Source organism: Dipodomys merriami, unplaced genomic scaffold (assembly GCF_024711535.1).
Source record: "Dipodomys merriami isolate MVZ:Mamm:240054 unplaced genomic scaffold, mDipMer1.0.p SCAF_19, whole genome shotgun sequence".
NCBI classification, from domain to species: Eukaryota; Metazoa; Chordata; class Mammalia; order Rodentia; family Heteromyidae; genus Dipodomys; species Dipodomys merriami.
Window position 1 is genome coordinate 28,513,793 of NW_027203270.1, and position 21,940 is coordinate 28,535,732.

Below are 21,940 nucleotides of genomic sequence, written 5' to 3' on the forward strand. Positions count from 1 at the left end.
TACAGCTCCACTTTTGGTGATTAATTGGAGAAACTTTTCTGCTGGTGCTGGTTTCAAACCTCAATCCTCAGATTCCAGCCTCCTGAGTAGGTAGGATTACAGGCATGAGCCAATAGTGCCTAGCTTGCATGCCATTTTTGCATGTTACCTCCACAACACTTATTTCTTTGAGATACCTTTTTTTTTTTTTTTTTGGTTATGGGGCTTGAACTCTGGGCCTGGGCACTGTCCCTTAGCTCTTCAGCTAAAGGCTAGAGGCTAGCACTCTACCGCTTGAGCCACTGCACCACTTCTAGTTTTCTGAGTGGTTTACTAAGAGTCTCATGGACTTTCTTGCCCAGGATAGCTTTGAACCTTCTGAGTATCTAGGATTACAGGCGTGAGCCTCAGGCGCCCAGCTTGAAATACCTTTTTCAAATGACAAATAGATATATTTTGTATATATATCCTATGGAAAGCAAAGACAGACAACACAATTCAGACCCATATCAGAGCTTAAAACCCCATGGTGAGAACATGTTTCTTCTTTCCACCTCCCTCCCTCCCCCCCCCCCCCCCCACTTATTTCATATAAAAACATACAGAAAACTCTGCCCCATCCCCTTTCCTTACCAGTCTCTGGATCCATGGTTCATACTTGTGTCTTCTTTTCGGGACCCACAAAGCTCTATTCCCAACTTCTTTTTCATAATTTTACACGACTCTCTGGAATAACCCCAACTAGACAAAATCCCAGGAGCAAAACAAAAAAACAGCTTTACCTCCTATTTTGACTGCAATTTTGGGCTTCAGACCTGAGTCAACCAGCATAGTTCCATCCTTTTGGAAGTCTTGGCAGTTGGGGAAAAATCCTGGCACATCTCCCCAACACCTCCCTTCTTCCTCCACCTCACTATTCTCCATGCCAGAACGCAAAGTGGCCAGTGATTGATGGGCCCGAGTTCCTGGTAACCGCACCCAGTGGCCCAATCCTCCTCCCTTATCCAATCCCTCCCCTGCCCCTATTCAGAGATCAGATTGTCTCATGTTGGTCCCTGAGGTCCCATTAATTAAAAATACATCCAATTAAATGGCAGGTGAAAACGTGCTATTGGAGCTCTCCACCCCCCTGCCCCAGCTTGGTCTCTCTACCCTCAACCCCCCTTTTAAGGCTCAGCTGTGCTTTGAGCTGAGAAAAAGAAAAGGGGGAGAGCAAGTAGAGGAAGACATAGAGGTGGGGGTTGGGAGTGGGGACTGACAGGGGGCTATTTGAACCTCTGCCAGGGTAGCATGTGCCAGCCTGGGAGGGTGGCACTGTGCCCTAGTGTCTAATTTCTGGAGGTGTGAGTAGGTTCAGTCAGCTGGGTACCCACCTCCATTTCCTTAAAGGGGCAGAGGGCAACCAGAGAATGGGACTAGCTGTGTTATCCTGTTTCTGGGCTTAGTGGGGGCAGAAATATAAATGGCAGAGGGGCCTTAGGATGTGAGTGTGATATTCAGGGGTTGGAAAGGTCTGAGACCTCGATTCTTGGCGTATCTCTACTCTTTGCCAAACTGGGAAGATAATGAGGAGGTAGCTGGAACCCAGGTGGCAGGACATGGTGATACTCCCAAGTCTGGCTCTCTGTACCCTTGCCTTCAGGAAAGCTGGGAGGGTAGGAAGGAAGAAGAAAGGAGTCATAATTTGAGTGGGGGTAGATGGGTCAGATAAGATAAAATACAGAGATGGGTGTTCTTGTAGGCACCATGTCACTGAAGGAGCCTGTCCATTTACCCTTTCTCTAGGCAAACAATAGCAGCTGTAGTGTGAAATCACCTTGGTTGACTGACTAGTAGGTTGTGTGTAGGGCATCTCTCTTCATAAGCATTGACCGTTCTCAATCCTCTCCACACTTAAGAGTCCTTAGAATTTTGCCAGGTAAAGTACCTGCCCCCAACCAGCTCTCTGGCCCCCAAAGTGATGTAAGGTTAATGGGCACTAAGTACTGTTGGGGAGAAGGTAGCAAAGAAGAAATGACTAAAGGTGGCACTCAGAATCAAACAGGAATGGGGTGCCCACCCAGAGCCCCTGCCTGCCCTCCTTGGCAGCCTCAGCACCTCCTCACTTCACTTTAACGCTAATTGGAGATTTTAATCTGTGCTGCTGCTCTGCTCGGGGTGTTGGGGGGAGTGCCAGCTGTGCAGTAATTCCAGCAGCACCGACTGTTTAATCAAGCTGTCCTCCTGGGGAGGGGCCTTCAGGCATGGGGGCAGGGCAGGGGGACCTCTGTCATCTCCCGGAGAATGTTTAGCTGGGAAGGGCTCAATGGAGACTGAGGGTCAATAATGGAGTCTTCAAGACAACAGGGGCTCCTGACCATTTGTCATCCCCAGCAATGCCTTAACACAGCGAAGGGTAGGTATCAGGTTCATGTGCCAAATCAGCACTCCATCTTGCTTTTTGATACCTTTTATGGTTCAGAGTCTGGGAGTACACTGGGTGTGCTCCAGCCCCTTAGGCTGCAAACATGCACTAGACACATCCACTAGACTGTCTGGACTTCTCTAGGTGTGTGCTAGAGGAGTTAATGGAGAGACTCACTTTCCTAATCTTCAGTCCCCCCAGCTTTTTCAGTAACAAAGATACTTTTCTTAGAATATTTATAAGGGGCTTGTTTTCTACAGACACTCCCACCTTCTTGGATGGAAAGTGACTGTCACGGAGGCAATAGGACAGTGGTAGACAGCCAGAGCCTGCCACAGAGAGAGTACCTGTACTAGGTGTTCAATGCCTAGAGCTGGGGCTTCCAAACGTAGCTGGGAGTCCACTGAGAAAGCAGTGTTTAGGATATCAGACTATTTAAAGAAAGAACAAGTAGTACTGGTTATCCTTCTGGGATTGGCTAGGGGTTCTCTGGGAGTGTTTTTGACCCCTGTCCTGGTTAAAAGGTGCCCTCATCCAAACTGCCAAGGGACTTGAGTTTTAATTGGCCAGCAGTGCCCTCTTGTGGCTGGAAGTAGAACTTCAGGGAACACAAGCGGGGCTGCTTTGAGGATCAGCCCACATGGCTGACAGGTAGCAGTTATAAATGCTGGTGCTCTCTGTGCCATCAGGGAACTTCATGCACAGTACTACTTGACTGTTTCCAGGCATATTTCCTGCTCTCTAACATCTGCCTTATCATTCTTACCCATTCTCTCCCACCTGCTCCTTTTATCTCAAAACATCTGCCTATCAGGAGAGGCGGCACCTTACTCAGAGAAGGCTTTTATTTGGATCTGTTGCTTGTGCTGTCTGGACTGCAGGAATCATAGAGGCACTGCTCAGAGAGGAGGCCAAGAGAATAAGGTGATGTCATTTCCAGCACTCAGGACTATGTTCCCCCCCTCCTGAACTATTCACAGGCTGCAGGAAAGAGCCAACTCTCCTCTGATTTACCTTTGACTATCTTTTTTTTTTATTTTTATTAATTCTCTCTATTATTGTAGTGGCTGATTCTACCCCTACAGCCAACTGTTCTCCCTTTCCCGAGTCAATCTGGGAATAAATTGGGACAGACAGATTCTCAGAGCTTAAGATCCTGCTCCAAGGGAACAGACACCAGATAAAAACACCTTTCCTTCCAAAGATCCAGGTATTAGGGCTGGGAAGGTAGCTCAGTGGTAGAGTGCTTGCCTTGCATGCATGAGGGCCTGAATTTGATTTCTCAGCACCACATACGCAGAAAAAGCTGGAAGTGGTGCTGTAGCTCAAATGGTAGAGTGCTAGCTTTGAGCTGAAAAGCTGAGGGACAGTGCTTAGGCCCAGAGTTCAAGCCCCACGACTGACCAAAAAAAAAAAAAAAAAAAAAAATCCAGGTATTAAAAAAAAAAATCCAGGTATTCTCCCAGGATACACAACTAGTCCTTAGACTTCTAGTTCCTGAGAGGGCTGTCATTAAACTCTTCCTCACTAGTATCAAAGACCAGGTGTTACTGGTCCCTTTTCATACCCACAAAATGGGGAAATGTCTGAACTATAGAATAAGGGACAGACATTTGACACCAAAAGGGGCTGTCTAAAGATTAGAAGTTTAAAGTTCCACAACAAAGAGCTTAATCACCAAGACCCAAATAAAAGAAATACTTCCAGGTGGGTGCTGATAATCCTAGCTACTCAGGAGGCTGAGATCTGAGGACTGTGGTTCAAAGCCAGCCCGGGCAGAAAAGTCCTTGAGACTCTTATCTCCACTAAACCACTCAGAAAACTGGAAGTGGTGCAGTGGCTCAAGTGGTAGAGTGCTAGCCTTTAGCTGAAGAGCTAAGGGACAGGCTGAGTTCAAGCCCCACAAAAAACCAAAAAAACAAAATGCAAAAAACAAAAACCTTCCAAGAAGCCTGGCATCACCCCAATAATCCTAGATATTCAGGAGGCTAAGACCCAGATCATGGTTCAAAGCTAACCTGGACAGAAAAGCTTGTAAAATTAATCTCCAAAATAACCAGCAAAAAAGCAAGGCTGGAGGAGTAACTCAAGTTGTAGACCAAGCAAGCTAAGTAAGCACAAAGTCTGGAGTTCAAACCAAAGAAGAAAGCAGAAAGAAGCAGAAGAAGAAGCAGTAGAAGAATAAGAAAGAAGAAAGAAGAAGAGGAAGAGGAGGAGGAGGAGGTGGTGGTGGTAATAATAGTAGTAGTAAATAGTAGTAGTAGTAGTAGTACTTGTTGTTGGACATAATTCCAGGTACTTGTGAAGCTGAGGCAGGCAGGCAGGAGTTTGGGACCAGACGGTGCAACATAGAAAAATATGCTCTCTAAAAAAGAAAGAAAAGTACTCACTGAGAGGAGCTGGGAAGGTGGCTCAGTGGTAGAGCACTTGCCTTGCATGCCTGAGGCCCTGGGTTCGATTCCTCAGCACCACATAAGCAAAAAGAAAAAAGCCGGAAGTAGCGCTGTGGCTCAAGTGGTAGAGCGCTAGCCTTGAGCTGAAGAGCTGAGGGACAGCGCCCAGGCCCAGAGTCCAGGCCATATGACCGGACCCAAAAAAAAAAAAAAAAAAAGAAAAAGAAAAAAAGAAAAGTACTCACTGAGAAAATATGGCCCTTCTTGGGTCAGGAAGAGAAGCATTCCTACCAGCAAACAAGGTAGGTAGGATGCTGGCTCCAGGTATTGGGGAAAAAGGAAGAAGGCAGCAGGCTTGTATTTCTGGTGTCTCACCCAGTGTTTGAACAAGTAGTCTCTCTCACTGAACCCATAAAGGAGATGGAGAGGCAATAAAAAGGGACAGCACTGACCTATCTTGACTTGAAAAAAGGATAGAAAATTACACTTTGAAACTGGGCGCTGGTGGCTCATGCCTATAACCCTAACTACTTAGGAGGTTTCAATCAGTTCAAAGCCAGCCCATGGCAGGAAAGTCTGTTAGATTCTTATCTCCAACTAATCACCAAAAAGGCAAAAGTGGAGCTGTGGTTCAAGTGGTAGAGCACTAGCACCAGCAAAACTCAGGGACAGTGTCCAGGCCCTGAGTTCAAGCCTCAGAATTGGCACGCGCGTGCGTGCCCATGCGCACGCACGCACGCGCACACACACACACACACACACTATTATCTTTTGGTGGTGGAACAACTATCCCAGAGATGAGGACTGCAACCAAGTAAGCACATCAGCATCCTACCTTGGATAAGTACTCATTAACACAGCTAGCCAAGAGGAAAAACTAGAAATGAAATAAATGACAGCTAGTGCCATGCAAGCAGCACACCCACTCTAGTCAGAAGGGGGAACTTGCGATCCAGAAGTTAGGACCCCAGAACAGGGTCAAATAAAAGCCAAGGAAACTCCTCCAGAGATATGTGGGGATGAGATACTCATAAGAGGTAAGTTTATACCCCATATAAAAGCAAGTAGGGGCTGGGAAGGTGGCTCAGTGGTAGAGCGCTTGCCTTGCATGCCTGAGGCCCTGGGTTCAATTCCTCAGCACCATATAAGCAAAAAGAAAAAAAGCCGGAAGTGGCGCTGTGGCTCAAGTGGTAGAGTGCTAGCCTTGAGCTGAAGAGCTGAGGGACAGCACCCAGACCCAGAGTTCAGGCCCCACGACCGGACCCAAAAAAAAAAGCAAGTAAGTAGCCTCTGATTAGCCTTAAGTTCCTACCTGGTTCCAAGTTCTGTGAGAAAGACTTTATTTGTTAGACTCTGGATGCAAGATGAATGATGAGCATCATGGAATTCCTTAGGGGCTATCCCTGTTGCTGTTGTTGCAACCTGCAAAGGAAAATGACAGGCTATGTAAGATATGAAACAAGGAACACCAAAGTTCTTTGACTATTTACCCAGGAACATGGTGTTCATAGGTAATGGTGATGTTTATGGTAGTTGTTCCTCTTATTCCCTCAAACCTATATTCCCCAGGTTTCAGATGAAACTTAAGTTTGCTCCTGGAGAGTTATGACTGTTCTAGATTCCACATCTAAGAAACTAGTTCTAGGTTCGTATATGCAAAACCATGGTTTCTGAGTTGGGCACCAGTGGCTCACACATGAAATCCTAGCTGTGCAGGAAGCTGAGATCTGAGGACTGCAGTTCAAAGCCAGACTGGGTAGGCTGTTGGGTGAGACTTTTATCTCCAATTAACCATGCATGAAAAAGCTGGAAGTGGAGCTGTGGCTCAAGTGCATAGAACACTGGACTTGAGCAAAAAAGCTCAGGGACAGCACCGAGTCTGAGTTCAAGCCCCAGGGTGCTCATTCTCCTCTCTCTCTCTCTCTCTCTCTCTCTCTCTCTCTCTCTCTCTCTCTCTCTCTCTCTCTCTCTCTCTCTCTCTCTCTCTCTCTCTCTCTCACACACACACACACACACACACCACATATTATGGACCCTATACTGAGCAACAAATTAAGGAGATTCAATAGAAATGGAAGCTGCAAAATCTGGAACTACAAAGGGCAATTAAGGTTCATAGTTAATAAAAGCTTAATGCAAGAAGATAACTTGGAGGTTATTCAATTTTAGATCAAAACACTAGCTTGTATTTGAGGTTCTCTTGTCCATCACAGGAGGACTCTGAGGCAGAAGAGCCTCAACTATGAAACAAAAAGATTTGCAGAACAGCAGACTTGATGCAATTGGGATAAGTATCATACATTCCCTAGGAAAGACATATCTGCGTGGCACCAACTGGACATTCCGCTTATGCTATCAGCTAAGGTGTGGTGGACCAAATATAAAGGGTATGTAATATGACCTACTTCTTTGTCATCTGCAGACAATCTTCATTTTGCACATCTCCTGCCCACTGACCTAGACCTGTAACTCTCCAAGTTATTCAGTGGCATCTTTCTCTCTTCAGCATTCCCCTCTCTATACACAACTGATTCACAATTTCATATACTCAAAAGAAGTCTAAAACAGGAAAAGGAGTTTTAGTACCTGAATTTAGGCCATCACCTGAATTTAGGAACATTACCTTTCCTTCTGCCTGAGCAAAGAACACCAAACAATTATATGGGGGGAGGGGAAGAAAGGTTAAGACTCCTTCCTCCCAATTTTTCTATAATCTGAGTACTTTATTTTGCTTCGAGTTTTATCCCATCTCTCATTCAGAGACCTCTTCCATCTTAGCTTTCAAGTAGATGTGTTTCCTTTTCCATTCCTTATTCTTTTCAATATAGTTGTATTGCAATACAAAGGAATCAGAATAGAGTTAGGGTGATTTCCTCAGTTAGCTTTGAGGATCTTTTCCTGCTAACCAGCTTTCAGAGATGGTGACTAAGTGTTCTTGGAAATTTGGAGCAACTCTGAAGGTATTAGGCATTTTGGCTGTGGCTGCCATTTGCTTCCCAATGAAGCAGAGCTTTTATATCTAAATAAAAATTATTTGTACAATTTGTATATTGAGCCATTAACCTTCAAGTTAAAAATACATTTAAGTGTTTTTCTACTAGTGATTTTTAAATCTATCTTTCCTCTCAATCTTTGTTCTCCCCCTCAAAAATCTCAGTCTCCTTCCTTTTTTGAGGCATAAGGGTCTCAGGAATGGGTGGCTCTAATATTCATAATGGGTAAGATCTGGCCTCTTGAATCTAGTCCTGGCTAGCTGAACTACATTGCTGAGACCACTGCTAAGCTATTTCCCTTACCTGAGCCTCTATTTCCTGCTCTGTAAACTGAGAGGCGGATTACAGGACTTTTTTTTTTTTCCTTCTAGTTCTGATAGTCTACAATTCTATAAAGAATAATGTGTGTACTTCCCTTGGGAAGTGGGATACGCCTACTTTTCACCCCTCTCTCGACAGGGTAGAGAGATGCTACCAATCTAACTTTCTCATGCAGATTTAACTAAAGGGACGTGGGAGTCCCAGGAGGAAGTCTTCCACTAAGTACTAGACCTTGCTTCTTAAGAGGAAAAGAAATTAGGGGGATTACCTCTTACCCTGAATCTTGGTAAAGAAATAGGAGACAGAAGGAAGGTACAAGATAGGAAGAAATATGATAAGCAATCTTGCCCACAGTTCCTCCTGTTCCCTTGTTATACTAAATAAACCCACATTTGGCTTTGCTCTAGGGAGCCCCATACTAAGCAGTGGCTGCTAATCCAACATAACTGTATGTAGATGAGAAGAATGGATATGTATAAACACCTAAAATATCCACATAAATGTTCAATCAGTGTCCATACACTCCTGTTTCTCTAGGCTTATGTGCTTGTAAGAAGCCCTAGTGACAGGTGACACAGCATCCCAGTCTTCCTCCTCCCCAAAGTTGGAAAGGAAGAGACAGTGAGACAGGACCTACTTGGCTTCCTATAAATTGTTTTGTCCTTCCTCACAGCTGCAATCAGAAGCTAAGGGCTCCCGCAGGCCTTGTTCTTATCTGCTGCAGGCAATGGAGGGTTTTTGAAACAGAGAGGACTTGGCTGCGGCCCCGTTTCAGCTGCCGTTGGGGCTGGCTAATGGACTCATTCGAGAAGACCCCCGCCTGCTGCACTAAAGAGTCCCCTGCCGGTCCCCTCCCCAGTCCCAACCCAATTAATAAATGGGGGCTCCCACTTTATGGCTTTGGGAGCAGGAACTAGAGATACAAATGACCCCTAGGGAGAGACTGAAAAAGGCCTTCCCAGAATCAAGCCAGAGAATTGTACATCCATAAGCACGTGCTAGTCATATCCCATTTTCAAAGCATTAAAGGGGAAGAAACTGGCAAAAAAAAAAAAAAAGTATTTTCTTTCCCTGAATGGGCTAATATTTTAAAAGTCTGTGATATACTCTAGTAAGGTTGACTCTTGCTTCATTCTCTGACCTGAAAAAGGAGAAGTTCAGGATACCATCTGGATAGTGCACAACTCACTGTCCCCCCTGGCAAGCTCACCATCTAGACTCTGCAATACTAAACACAGACTAACTGTATTAACTGGTTAAAAACAATTCCTCCTTTAATAAACAAAGCAGCCACTTCTAACAAACCTTCATCACTATTACCAGCACAAATGTTTCCTGGGATCATCAGCTGGATATCTTTTATCTCTCCCCTTACATACACACTATGAGCAAGTCTATGGACCTTTTTCTTCTTTGTCCTCTAGCACAAGCATTACCACCTCCTCTATGGGCAAGAACAGTAACATCCTAGAGAACTCTTCTGCTTCCTTGACCCAATGCAGTTGCAAAAGTCTTCAGCATCATTTTCAGTCTGTTACTGCTTACCAAGCCAAATTCCAGTTCCTCACTCAGGCCAACAAGACTGCTTCATTTCCTAATACTCCTTTCCTGTACCATCCTTGTCAGTCAATCCATAGCCCTTTGCACAAAACACATTTAATCGCCTCCCATGAACCTCCTAGTATGCTCACCTTCCTCTCTTCTGTTCTGTGCTCCCTGATTTCTCTTTCAAGAATCACTTCTGGACCAGGCACTACTGGCTCATGCCTGTAATCTTAGCTACTCAGGAGGCTGAGATCTGAGGGTCATGGTTCAAAACCAGCTTGGGCAGGAAAGTCCGTGAGACTCATCTCCAATTAACCACCAGAAAACTGGAAGTGATGCAGTGGCTCAAAGTGATGGAGCAGTAGCCTTGAGCAAAAAAGCTCAGGGACAGTGTCCAGGCCCTGAGTTTAAGCCCCAGGACTGACCCCCCCCCCCCAAAAAAAATCTTTTGATTACTTCTTCTGCTTCTCTGGCTTTGGCTTCTTGTTAGGGTACTTTTCATTTATAATCTGCCTAATGTACTGACTTAGAAATATCAATTCTCAAGACATATGTGGTGGTACACACCTGTAATTCCAGCACTTGGGGAGGCTGAGGCAGGATAATTTTGAGTTTAAGACCTCATCTCAATCAAAACAAAAATTCTAATTTCTCATTTTCCACCCAGGTACAAGACTCATTTCCCTAATTTCTCCTAAACGTGGGACCCGCCTTCAATCCTCTTATCCCAGAATTTTGTCTTGTAGTCAGGAATGTACTCTGCTAATGGTATTCTTGCTCCCCACTGAAGCAGCCTTCATGGTAAAACTCTTGGGATATTACACCAAACAGCCACAATCTTACTGTCAATTTTTCAGATTGCTACCTGTCCCCAAACTTGACACCAAGGTTTTTCAAAATCACAAATTCAGTTTCATGACTTTGAAATGTTATTTAAAAAAAAAACAAAAAATAAACACAGTCACTTAAAGAATTTATCATGATTCATAGTACATAAACATTTTCTTAAAAGACATCTTAGGATGAGAAACCTTATTTTGTTCCTTATATCCAAGATTAATCTAAAATTCCTGGGTCATAACTAATTTTTTAAAAAAGATCTTTTTTTCTAGAATGAAAATACCCCAATGACATGAATAATCTTGCTCCCTACCAGATCTACCTGTGGTCATTGTTTTAGGTCTGTAGGATGGAGAAGTCCTTAGTCCCTTTCAACCTGTTTGTTGAGTACTTTGAGTACTCTTACTTTCCAATGCTGATTATTCACTTCCTCTAGGTTAGCCTTTGAATTGAGAGGAAAAAGTGCTCTGCCACTCCTCCCTTTTCTTATAAATATTGCTCTAGATAGTAAAGAGGATTTGCCTTTTATTCTTTTCAACCCTTATTCCCAAGTTGTCTAAGAATCAAGATACTAAAACCAAAAGCAATTTAGCACAATAACTGATACATAACAATACTTAACATTAGTTTTTCTCCCTCCCCCTCTTTCTTTTCTTCCAGTTTCCTGGACCCACTCCCTCCCCTCCCCCTTTCCCCACCCACTATTGGCCAATGTTGGTCCCAAACTAAATAAATGAATGCCATTTTGCAGTATAAATATTCTGTAGCTCTAATTCACATATTCTGATTCATTTATTCTTCTGTATACTATCCAAAACAAGGGGAAGTGGAATAATACCAGTCATCTGGTTGACCTAAAATATATAAAACCACTTGCAGGACAGTATTAAAACTCAAAAAATACAAATAAGTTTTAACATGAGATCACTTCCTCTTTGCCCCTAAATTACTTCTTGAACAATGCAGGAAGTAATGCTAAGCAACTTTAAGCTTTAAACATCATAGAAATTGGCAATAGTAGTAAATTTTGGGTTTTTCAAGATGTTGTATTTTGTGGGTTATTTTCAATTGTATTACTCATATTAAAAATATTTGCTCAATATCTGTGCTTTTATTCTCTAGATTCTTATAGAAAATATTTTTGTACTATCCTCAGCCTATCATTTCTAGCCCCATCTTCCAACCCTAAAGATGCATCTACTGTGACCAAATCTTTTTTACTCATATAGGTGCTGTAATAGGGCCTCCCTGAAATAAACTGTGAACTTCTAAAGCAATCATCCCCTAAACTCACCAGACCAATCACAATTTTTCCTTCCATCTCATATCTCTAATTCTTCAGTACATCTACCAAAACTGCTCAAGCTCTTTTTACCCTTATTTTTACCTCCTTATATTTCTTCATTTTGTGAGACCTCTGATCCCCTAACAGAAATGACAAATATTAGTACAGCAGCTCCTGAATTATGTGAAAGATCAGGTTCCTAAGTTTTTTTCTAAGTCTTTGAATTAACTTAGCCTGCTTTTCCCCCCTCAAGTCTATAAGTACTGAAAATTGCATTAACCTGGTATAGTTGTCTACAAGCAGATCTCACCATGTTGCTCATTAGGCAATACTGAAGTTCAAGCAGGAAAAAGCTCTTAAAGCCCATTAGTTAATCTGTTCTTCCAGTAGAGAAAAGTCACCAGGTAAAGGCCTAGGTTTGTTCTTCTTTTAGCTCTGACTGCTACATTATAGCCTTCCTAAAGGTTTCTTTATGGTGACTCCCTAGGGGATGGTTCAGCTTGGTTACAATATCCTTTTTCCCTTTAGAACTATGAACCCTTTTTAGTTGACAACCATGTCAAAACAAGACATCAGAAATCCATCTATTTCCAGGCCCTAGAGAATTTCTCAGTAAACTTCATGGTTATTATCTTTAGTTCAGAGAAGTATGCTGAAGCTGAGGACAGCACAATAAAAAAAGTTTCGTCAACAATTACTCATCTAAAGGACATTAAAGACTATAGTACTCAACATCAGGTCTTTCAGATTTAGACTTGGGCTAATTATTAAGACAAGAGATAAAATGAGAGCAATCTACTGATCAAAAAATTTTAGGATCCCAGGACATTAATCACCAGGATATCAAAGCAACCTTTATCTGCTTTCCTCTTGGGTACCAGAGCCGTTTTTTGTTGTTGTTGTTTGTTTGTTTGTTTTTTCCCAACCTTTACTTTCCACACAGACACCACCTATGACTGAACTCAGAAATGTGACCAGTAAATGCAACAATCTCAGGTTAAGGGAGAAAAGGACAAGAGATGAAGGTTTAAAGAGGAGAAGCAGAGACACTAAAAGGTAATTCCTTTCATGGGCATATAGCATGAATTAAAAGCTCCTTTCATGGCTCTTGGCAATAAGTATTATTACTTTGCTTTCCACCTCCCACCCATAACTTGAGCATCCAAATAGACAATTGTCTTCTCAATCACCTCTAAAGACCCCTCAAAATTATGGAACCTTAAATATCCAGTAGGAAGCAATCAATACCCACGGTAGGCCTAATCACTCTAGTTGGATGGTGAGAGAGGGAAGGGGGAAGTAAATAAAAAGTGGATGGGTGGATAAGTGATGGAGAGACAGCTACCCAGAGTGAAGACTGGTAGAATTCTAACAATGATTCCTAGAGGCGTTAAAGTTCCTGCCTACATTCTCAATTTATTTAGAGTAATTCCAAGGCTGTTGAAACACTAGGGGTGTTCCTATAGATGAAAAAATACCACATGTGGAAAATAGAATCAACTGAAGTGTCCAATAATTTTCATTTTGCCTCTCAGGCCAACCAGAAGACTTGGTAGCCTACCTCTCCCTAGGAATGGTAGTTATTTCTGCATTGAGGAACTCCTCATTCCCATTCCACTTAGTCCTTCAGAATGACTAAGATGTGAAAGGAGAAGCCACTGAACAGTTTAAAAAGTCAGCAATATTTAATAATGGAAATCTGTTTGGCAAGAATACTATTAGCTTCCTTGAGGCATTAGCCTTTCCATATAGTTAAGAATGTCTAGGAGAATAATGCGTAAGAAATTTGTTGTATGCTTTCTATTCAGTTATGATCTTGGGTATGAGGGAAAAAGTCCAGGCTAGTTAAGTCAAGTCTTTAGGCCTGAATTGTTGACAGACACTGCTAAAAAATGGAAACACTATTCTCTAGTACGTTGAAGTTCAAACTCATAGTTATTAGCTTACAATATAGAAGGCCTAAAACTAACTCCTTATCTCTAAGGACTAACCTGAAACACATAGTTCCATGATCTGGAACAATCTCTTCTCTCCTGGGTAAAGGACATGATTAAACCAAAAGGCAAGGGTTCACAAAAATCTTGAGGATTCAAAACCAGGCTGGCTACCCTCATCAACAGCTTTTGAATTTCTCATTTCCTGTGTTTGGATGTACCTTTTAGAGCTTACAACTTCCAGACATCTATCTCCTGATGGCTTTTCAGCTGCTATTTGCCTAATGGTCATAACAGCAAGACTGAGGTATAGTATATGGGAAAATTTATCCTCAGTGTCCTTAAACATGAAAGGGAAAGTAATTCTCCCTTTAGAGTTTTAGGAAAGATTTTAGAAATATAAAACTCTTAAATAAGCCTTTAACTTTGATCTACATCCTGAATTGACAGTTTCCCAGGAAATCTTAGCAATTACGTACACCAATCCCCATGCTGTCACTCTTTTATAACATAATGGAATCAGGGAACCGGGATACTGAGGAGCCTGGTTTGAGAGTATCCTTCAAGTCTAAACAGCTTCTTACCAACTTTCCTTGATGACTGTTGAGCTTAAAACCCACTTACCTCTCCTGTCAGGAGGAGTCAGGGTACATGTAGCTCAACTCTTGATGGCTTCATACCACCATTATTTGTGTGATTTTTCTACTAAAAAAAATTAACATTTTATGGATTCCCCTAACCCACTTAAATTTTTTTCTAGTCTCTAATGTTTTCATACACCTCTCCAGTCCCTAAGAATCTTTTGTTTTGGCAGTTTATGAATCTATAGCAATTCTGAGACAGAGAACCCCTAAGGATAAAGTGGAGGAAAAATATCCTTCATTAGATATGCTCAGAGGGTATAGACATTAGAAGTAAATGCAATGGAGCAAAAGTGTTATAGTAACAGGAAATATTTAATTTTCCAATCTCCACTTTCCATTTTTATAAACTGAAAAAATTTAATATATTACAAAATATCTGTACATAGACAAGATACACCTGATGGGGGAGGGGAAAAAACAAGAGAAAGGAAAACAGTGTCAGGAACCTAGGGAGAATGAGGTGGCAACTGACACTTTTTGATGCAGCATTGCTTTCTCTCAAAACCTGCTGATAGCCATTTTAGCACTGTAACTATATATGCATATTATACACACACATACAAGTGGTTGGATGATGTCTGTGGCAGAAGCTAACAAAAATCCTAATTACAAATTTGTGTTAACTGCTCTGCTTTAAACATCTGATGTTATTTTCAAATTCTTATTCCTACAAGTAATTGAAGAAAAAACTGAGGAAATGGTTAGACAAATTTGTTTTCAAAACCACAAAAATGATCATGGTCAAACCAGTTTTGCCTTTCATCATGAACAGGATCAGATTTCTCATCTGTTCAAAATAATGAATTTAATAGACTTAGTATTTCCCATGGTACAATAGTTTTAAACAAAAACAAAACCACTTTTGAATGGAATTTGGTTTGTAATTTCCAAGCAGTCAAGTTGAAATTCAGCCAAACTTTTACTTCCATCATGTTTATAGACAATGTAGCTGAAAAATCCGCAAATACTTTTTTCCTCCACACATATTCCAGAATATTAAAACAATTCTCCCATTTTTAGAGTCAAAATTTTTTAAAAAAATTTCATTTCATTTTAAAGATGCCCCAAATGAGGGTGAGGGTGAGATGGGATCATACATACACACATTCACACATACACCCACCCCCTTCGCTAGTAGGGATGGAGAAATGGAAGCTTACGTATATTATTTAGAATATTTGGCATAATTAAAAATAAGGGATGGCATAGGGGAAGAAAAAACACTACTGATGATTGTTTATAACCAAAATACAATGAAAATATAGAGAATTTTATTCATATTTGGTGGGAAAACAATTATTTTTTCTCTGGGTAGATACTACTGAACGTATTCCAGGCTCAGCTTTAACCAAAAACAGAGGAATGGAGTCCAATACCTCAAATTCAAATATTCTAACATACAAAGTCCCATGTCTGAAGACTAAAAAGTTATCAGACAGAACGTTCAGATGAACTTCAGTAAGTGTGGTTTACCAATATTATGTCAGTGTGCCTAGGAAATCTAGCTGGACACACTGGTTTACAAAACCCATCAAAGCCAAAATGGTTAGAAGGTTTGATTACTGGCCTGAGAGCAAGGCCAGACCAAAACCCAGAGAACAAAGAAATACACCTATATATACATATATATGTATATATGTATATATATATATACACACACATATATATACACACACACACACACACACACACATATATGTATCAGTAAAGGGAAAATAGTTTTCATCAGAGTATCTGAAGAGGGTTCTTCTTTCATTTCCTTAAAGTTTTTTTTTTTAATTAATGCACCTTTCTTCTTATAAGTAATTTTATTGTTTAAGAACCTGGCATTGAAACATAAAACTTCACTTGAGTTTTTACAAGTATTCCAAGATACTAGAGGATTTTTGCCTTTCTTTGTAAAAAGAAAAGAGGGGGGGTTGCCTAAACTACATTTCATAAAGGACTAAGACTGTGAAGATCAATAATGACATGTATCTGTTTTTAAAATTCTCCATAAGCTGGTACTCATAGAAATAGAAGTTAGAATGAGAAGCCTCTCAAGTTATCCCAACCTGAGAGCCTTTTTCCTTTCTTGTTATAAGGCAAGTTCTTGCCAGGCAATTTACACTTAACCCTTTTTTTTTTCTTTTCTTTTCTTTTTTAATCAAAACCAAATCTTTCTGGAGCAAAGTCCCTAAAATTGGTAGGATATACATGCTGGAGATATGTATATGTCAATACTGTTCTTTCTCACAGTATGCTATTTTAAAATTATCTTTTTAAAAAAGGTATCAGGTATTGATATATTTCAAAAAATATCCACCCCAAACTAGGTTACATTTCCATATATTTTCAGGAGGTTTTTTTTTTTTTAATTCTCTTTGACAATAGCACAATGCTATTTGAACGGTGGTTTTCTTTTGGGGAGGGGGACATAAAAATAGTATGTGTAAACAATATGATAACTGCTCTTATAAGCCCTCTAGGAATGGAGGCATCATTTCTAACTACAGCTCAGTAGCAATATTCTAAGCTGTCCATACTTTACAAATCAGTTTCCCCATCTGAACATGGTTTTAAAAAAACAAAACATTTTAGAATTGAAGAGTTACAGAGAACAATGTAGGAGTTTGAATTTCCTTTCCTTTATTAAAAAAAAAAAAGGTTAATTATTATTCCAGGTTCTTGGGCAGCTCAGTGATTTTTTTTTTTCCAAACAAATGCCTCAAAGAGAGAGAGGGAGAAAATAGGAAGGAGGGGGAAAAAGAAGGAATGGAGGAGAGGGGAGAAAGGTAAAGGAAAGAAAAGCAAACAAACAAAAAAAGGGATGAGACTGGGTAAAGTCTACCTACTTGCCCAAGAATGCCACTTTCTATAACCTGCTTAACGTGCAGGGAGAGAGGCATATCTTTTGTCAAAGTGGAGCAAATTTTAAGCATGAGTGATTTATTTGGAAAAAAGGTATGTTCAAGATGCTCAACAGGGGTCAAGGGGGAGTGTTCACTTAAAAGCAAAAAATGTGACATGGTGGAGAGGAAGGAAACCTTTATTTAAATCAGCCAGGCCACTCGTTTCACTTCTAGCAAAAGCCTAAGAACAGGTCAAATTTTGTGAACACTATTCTCTTTTGACGAGGGGAAAATCTAAATTAAAATTCATAAGAAACCAACCACAAAAACAAAAAAAAAAAACAAAACAAAAAAACTTTAAAAAACAAAGAAAGCTTCTCCTGAGCCATCTCAAAAGGGAATCTATTCTCTCTTCTGCTTAAGAAGTGCAGGCAATAAGCTAATTAATGCAACATTTACTTTTCAATTTAATGACCCTCTCCATATTCTCTACTGTAGGTAGATATGAAGTAAATGTTCTAGCTATAGCCCATCCCAGGAGAACTGGTGCCAACATTCTAAGTCACTTGCTAGCAGCAAGTGAGCAAGGAATACAATGGACAGCTTTGCAGTAGCCAAATGCAGATGATTACCTCACTCTGGCAAGTAATTTCATTAAAGGTTCAGAGGCCTGGATGGAAAGATGGATAGAGATGGAATCTCTCAAGACAATGAAGTCTCTGGGTTAGTAAGGAACTCCTCTCCCTCTTCCCCCTCCTCGTGATGGGACTCTTGTAGAACCCCGGTAGAGTTTTCCATAAGCAGAAGACTGAGTTGGGGCCCCCCAGTGAAGGCTTGCTCCTGAGCTGCTGGCCCCAGTGGTTCCTGGCCCCAGCTCCCCATAGTTTTGTAATTTAGTCTCTGCATGTACTACAGAGTTGCTGTTTCCCTCAGCCTTCAGGAATGGTTGCCCAGCCACTGAGTGTAATGCTAAGGGGACCCTGGCAAAACGGAGGTCCTGGTCCCCTGGGAACTGCACTGACCCTGTGCCCTGGTAATTGCTGGATTCCCCAAGGTGGCTCACAGAGCCTGAGAAGGTCCTGTTCTTCACCAGTGTCTGGACCAAAGAAGATTCTGTCAAGGCTGAACCAGAGCTGCGTTCATCAGTGTCAGTGGCACTGAACCCTGTTTCGGGCCCATCAGTGTTTCCGTAAGTCCTGTTTGGACGGGGTCGAGTGGAGTACTCCATTGGTCTCAAGGCCTGGTGCTCATGTGGCAGGTGGCCAGGAGGCTCTGCTTCAGGCTGGGATAAAAGTTGCAGCAAGGCGGCTGTCACGGCGGGGTTCAACTCCTGGGGGGCGCTGGAAATATCGCCTTCAACCAGAGGGGGTGGAGGTGGCGGCGGTGGAGGTCCAGGGGGTTCAGGGGGCCTCTTCTCTGGTGGAAGAATGTGAGGAGGACATGCTGTGGAAGGGTTACTTCTTTTAAACACCATCTTAAAAATCACATGTGATTATAAACACATGCTCACATGCGCGCGTGTGTGCATACACGTGCGCACTCACACACATACACACACACACACACACACACACACACACACACACACACACACACACCCCAACATAAGTACCAATACAAGTAACAAGATAAAGAATAAAATCTTGGAATCAGAAAATTATAATTTATAAAGAAAATCAAGATTAAAAGTAAAACAGTTGCATTCTATATCTAACAGCTGGTGTAAAACAATCATGTTTCAAATGACTGTTCTGGTTTTTTTCTGAGATTTCTTCCATTTTCTTGCTTAAAGAGCTGTGCTAATATGTAGATTGTTGCAACTTCCCTTTTTGCTGTTAGATCAAAACATTATTGAAAATAAAGCAGAAAGAAGATGAGAGGGAACAATATGCATTCTGCAGTCATATTTCTAAGACATTATCTTCCTGCGTAACAGAGACCTTGAATGGGACTTGGCGGATTAACACATTTACAGAATGTTTGATGATATAAGGTTACCTGAAATACAAAGTAAAACAATACATAGGAAAGATGAAATAAAAGCAAAAACTTCCCATTCCTGCCATGTATAAAAACACATTTGCTTCTCCAGGCTTTAGTCATCTCTCCCTAGAATTACATTCATAAGAAAATAGTAACTGCAGTGCTGACATTAAACTTCTTATGTTATAATAATTATAAAGACTAAAGTAACCCATAGTAATTTTCTATTTTGTTTTCCTACCTTTGCATTTTTTCATGCTATGAAAAAAAAATCACTCTAAGCGATGTTATATAGAACTGAGTTGTTGATAAACATGTTATTCTAGAGATAAGAAATTAGTATTGAGAAATGTATTAAATCATTGACCTCAGTCTTTATAAAGACCTCTGTCTTCTTAAATCACTTCCCAGATTTTCTTTTTTCACTATCTAAATTTACCTATTTGTCACAAACACTTATGTGATAATGAATGCCTGCCAATGTAGGAGAGCAGAGATGTAAAATGGCGTGAGTTTGAGGATATACAAAACCATTGAGACAGAACTACAGTTAAGAACAGTGCCTTTGCTGGGCGCCAGTGGCTCATGCCTGTACATCCTCAGGAGGCTGAGATCTGATGATGGTGGTTCAAAGCCAGCCTGGGCAGGAAAGTCCATCAGACTCTTATCTCTAATAAACTACTCAGAAAACTGGAAGTGGTGCTGTGGCTCAAGTGGTATAGAGCACTAGCCTTGAGCTTAAGAGCTCAGGGACAGCGTCCAGGCCAGGCCCAGAGTTCAAGCCCCACGACTGACCAAAAAAAACAAAAACAAAAACAAAAACAAAAAAACAGTGCCTTTAGAGAACTGGGAGTCAACCTGCTAAAGAAAAGGTTTAATGTTTTAATCCTATCTCCCAAATAACCAAATTCTACGCCCCCCCAACAAATCCATGTAGCCATTCTTCATTATCTAAGCTAGTGACTTAGACAAGCCATAAAGTTTTTAGTTATAATTAGATATTTTTGCAGAAAATTTACCTTATATTTTGCAAAGACAATCAGTAAATAACTTTGCATTTCCTAGGTATACAAATGAAAGCATTCTAAAAACACCACAAAAATTTAAGATTGTGAAGTATTATGATAATAATAAGTAAGGTGCTATATGTAATATACAAGTAGGGCAATCAATAACCTCAATGTTATTGGAACTGAAGGCATTTCCAGGCTGCCAACTTTCAGTTTTAAAACAGGCCAGTCCACAGATGAGTTGGTCACCTTGTATGTAGTTGCTACTAATTTACTTGTTGACAGGCTGGTTGGCAGGGGAAAATAAAAATTTGCTATAGAAACTGGAACACTTGCTAATTAACACCTGTAATGTAGGATACTTGGAAGGTAGAGATCAGGAGAATGAAAGTTTGAGACTAGCCTCAGAAAAAAATATCAAGACTCCATCACAACTACAAGTCAAGCATGGTGGTATGTGCCTGTGATCCCAGCTATGTGGGAGGCCGTAGGTAAGAGGATTGTGGTCTGAGGCTGGTCCAGGCAAAAATCTGAGACCCTACTTGAAAAATAACTAAAGAGAAAAAAAGTAGCTGGGTGCTGATAGCTCATACCAGTAATCCCAGCTACTCAGGAAGGAGAAATCAAAGAATCATGGTTCAAAGCAGCCTGGGCAGAAAAGTCTATGAGACCCTTATCTCCAATTAACTACCAAAAAGCCAGAGGTAGAGCTTTGTTTGGTTCAAGTGGTAGAGTGCTAACATTGAGAGAAAAAGCTAAGGGACAATGCTCAAGCCCTAAGTGAAAAAGTAGTGGTATTTAAAAAAAAAGAAGAAAAGAAGAGAGAGAGGAGATGAATAGATAGATAAGAGACAAAAGGAGAGAGGGAGAGAGAAAGGTTGGGGTATGGCTCAAATGGTAGAATGCTAATGCTGAGTTCAAACCTGTGTCCTGAAAAAAAAAAATCAAAGCCATGGAAAATTCATAACTTGAAGATACTCTGGAAAAGGTAGAGTAATTAGACCATAAGCATTTTAGTCTTTAGCTATTAATCTCACTATTTAAAAACATTAGGACTTGAGGCATGGTTTAACTGGTAGAGTACCTGGGTCTAGCGAGTGTGAAGTTGACTTTAAATCTTAGTACCATTAAAAAAAGAAAGTCAGAGCTGGGAAGGTGGCTCAGTGGTAGAATGTTTGCCTCACATGCATGAGGCCCTGGGTTCAATTACTCAGCACCACACAAGCAGAAAAGGCTGGAAGTGGTGCTGTGGCTCAAGTGGTAGAGCACTAGCTTTGAGCTGAAGAGCTGAGGGACAGTGCCCAGGCCCAGAATTCAGGCCCCATGACCCACCAAAAAAAAAAAAAAAGTCAATTTAAAGACATCAAAAAGTACTTTTTAGACAGGGGCTGGTGGCTCACACCTTTAATTCTAGCTACTGAGATCTGAGGACCTCGGTTCAGAGCCAGCCTGGGCAGGAAAGTCTTATCTCCAATTAACCAACAGAAAACCAGAAGTGGCACTGTGGCTCAAGTGGTAGAGTGCTAGCTTTGAGCTGAAGAGCTGAGGGAGGGACAATGCCCAAGCCCAGAGTTCAAGCCCTACAACCAACCAACTGACAAAAACAAACAAACAAAAAAACCCAAAAAAAACAAAAAACAAGAAACAAAAGAGAAAGTGGGCGGGGGGGGGCGAGGGGGGATGTATTTTGGGGAATGTCTATAACATAAAATGGAATATCATGTTTCACAGGCATAGACTTTAAAATAACTAATTATAAAAATGGGCAAATTTACACT

The 21,940-nt window shown here is 41.2% G+C and overlaps 1 protein-coding gene across 13 annotated transcripts in view; it reads right to left on the reverse strand.

The window, feature by feature from the left end:
• Positions 1–21,940, reverse strand: part of Cdk12 (cyclin dependent kinase 12) — a 132,597-nt gene that overhangs the window by 39,960 nt on the left and 70,697 nt on the right. For 5 of the 13 annotated variants that reach the window (XM_070028163.1, XM_070028162.1, XM_070028161.1 and 2 more), the window contains exons 14-16: positions 18,192–18,612; positions 6,089–6,198; positions 613–720 (exon numbers count right to left, since the gene is read on the reverse strand). In XM_070028163.1, coding sequence (XP_069884264.1) covers positions 6,174–6,198; positions 18,192–18,612 — 446 coding nt within the window. In that variant the 3' untranslated portion in view covers positions 613–720; positions 6,089–6,173. Of the gene's footprint in view, positions 1–612; positions 721–6,088; positions 6,199–16,943; positions 18,613–18,878; positions 19,168–21,940 lie in introns of those variants that run through there. The other 8 variants (XM_070028158.1, XM_070028157.1, XM_070028159.1 and 5 more) reach the window with 6 other exon arrangements.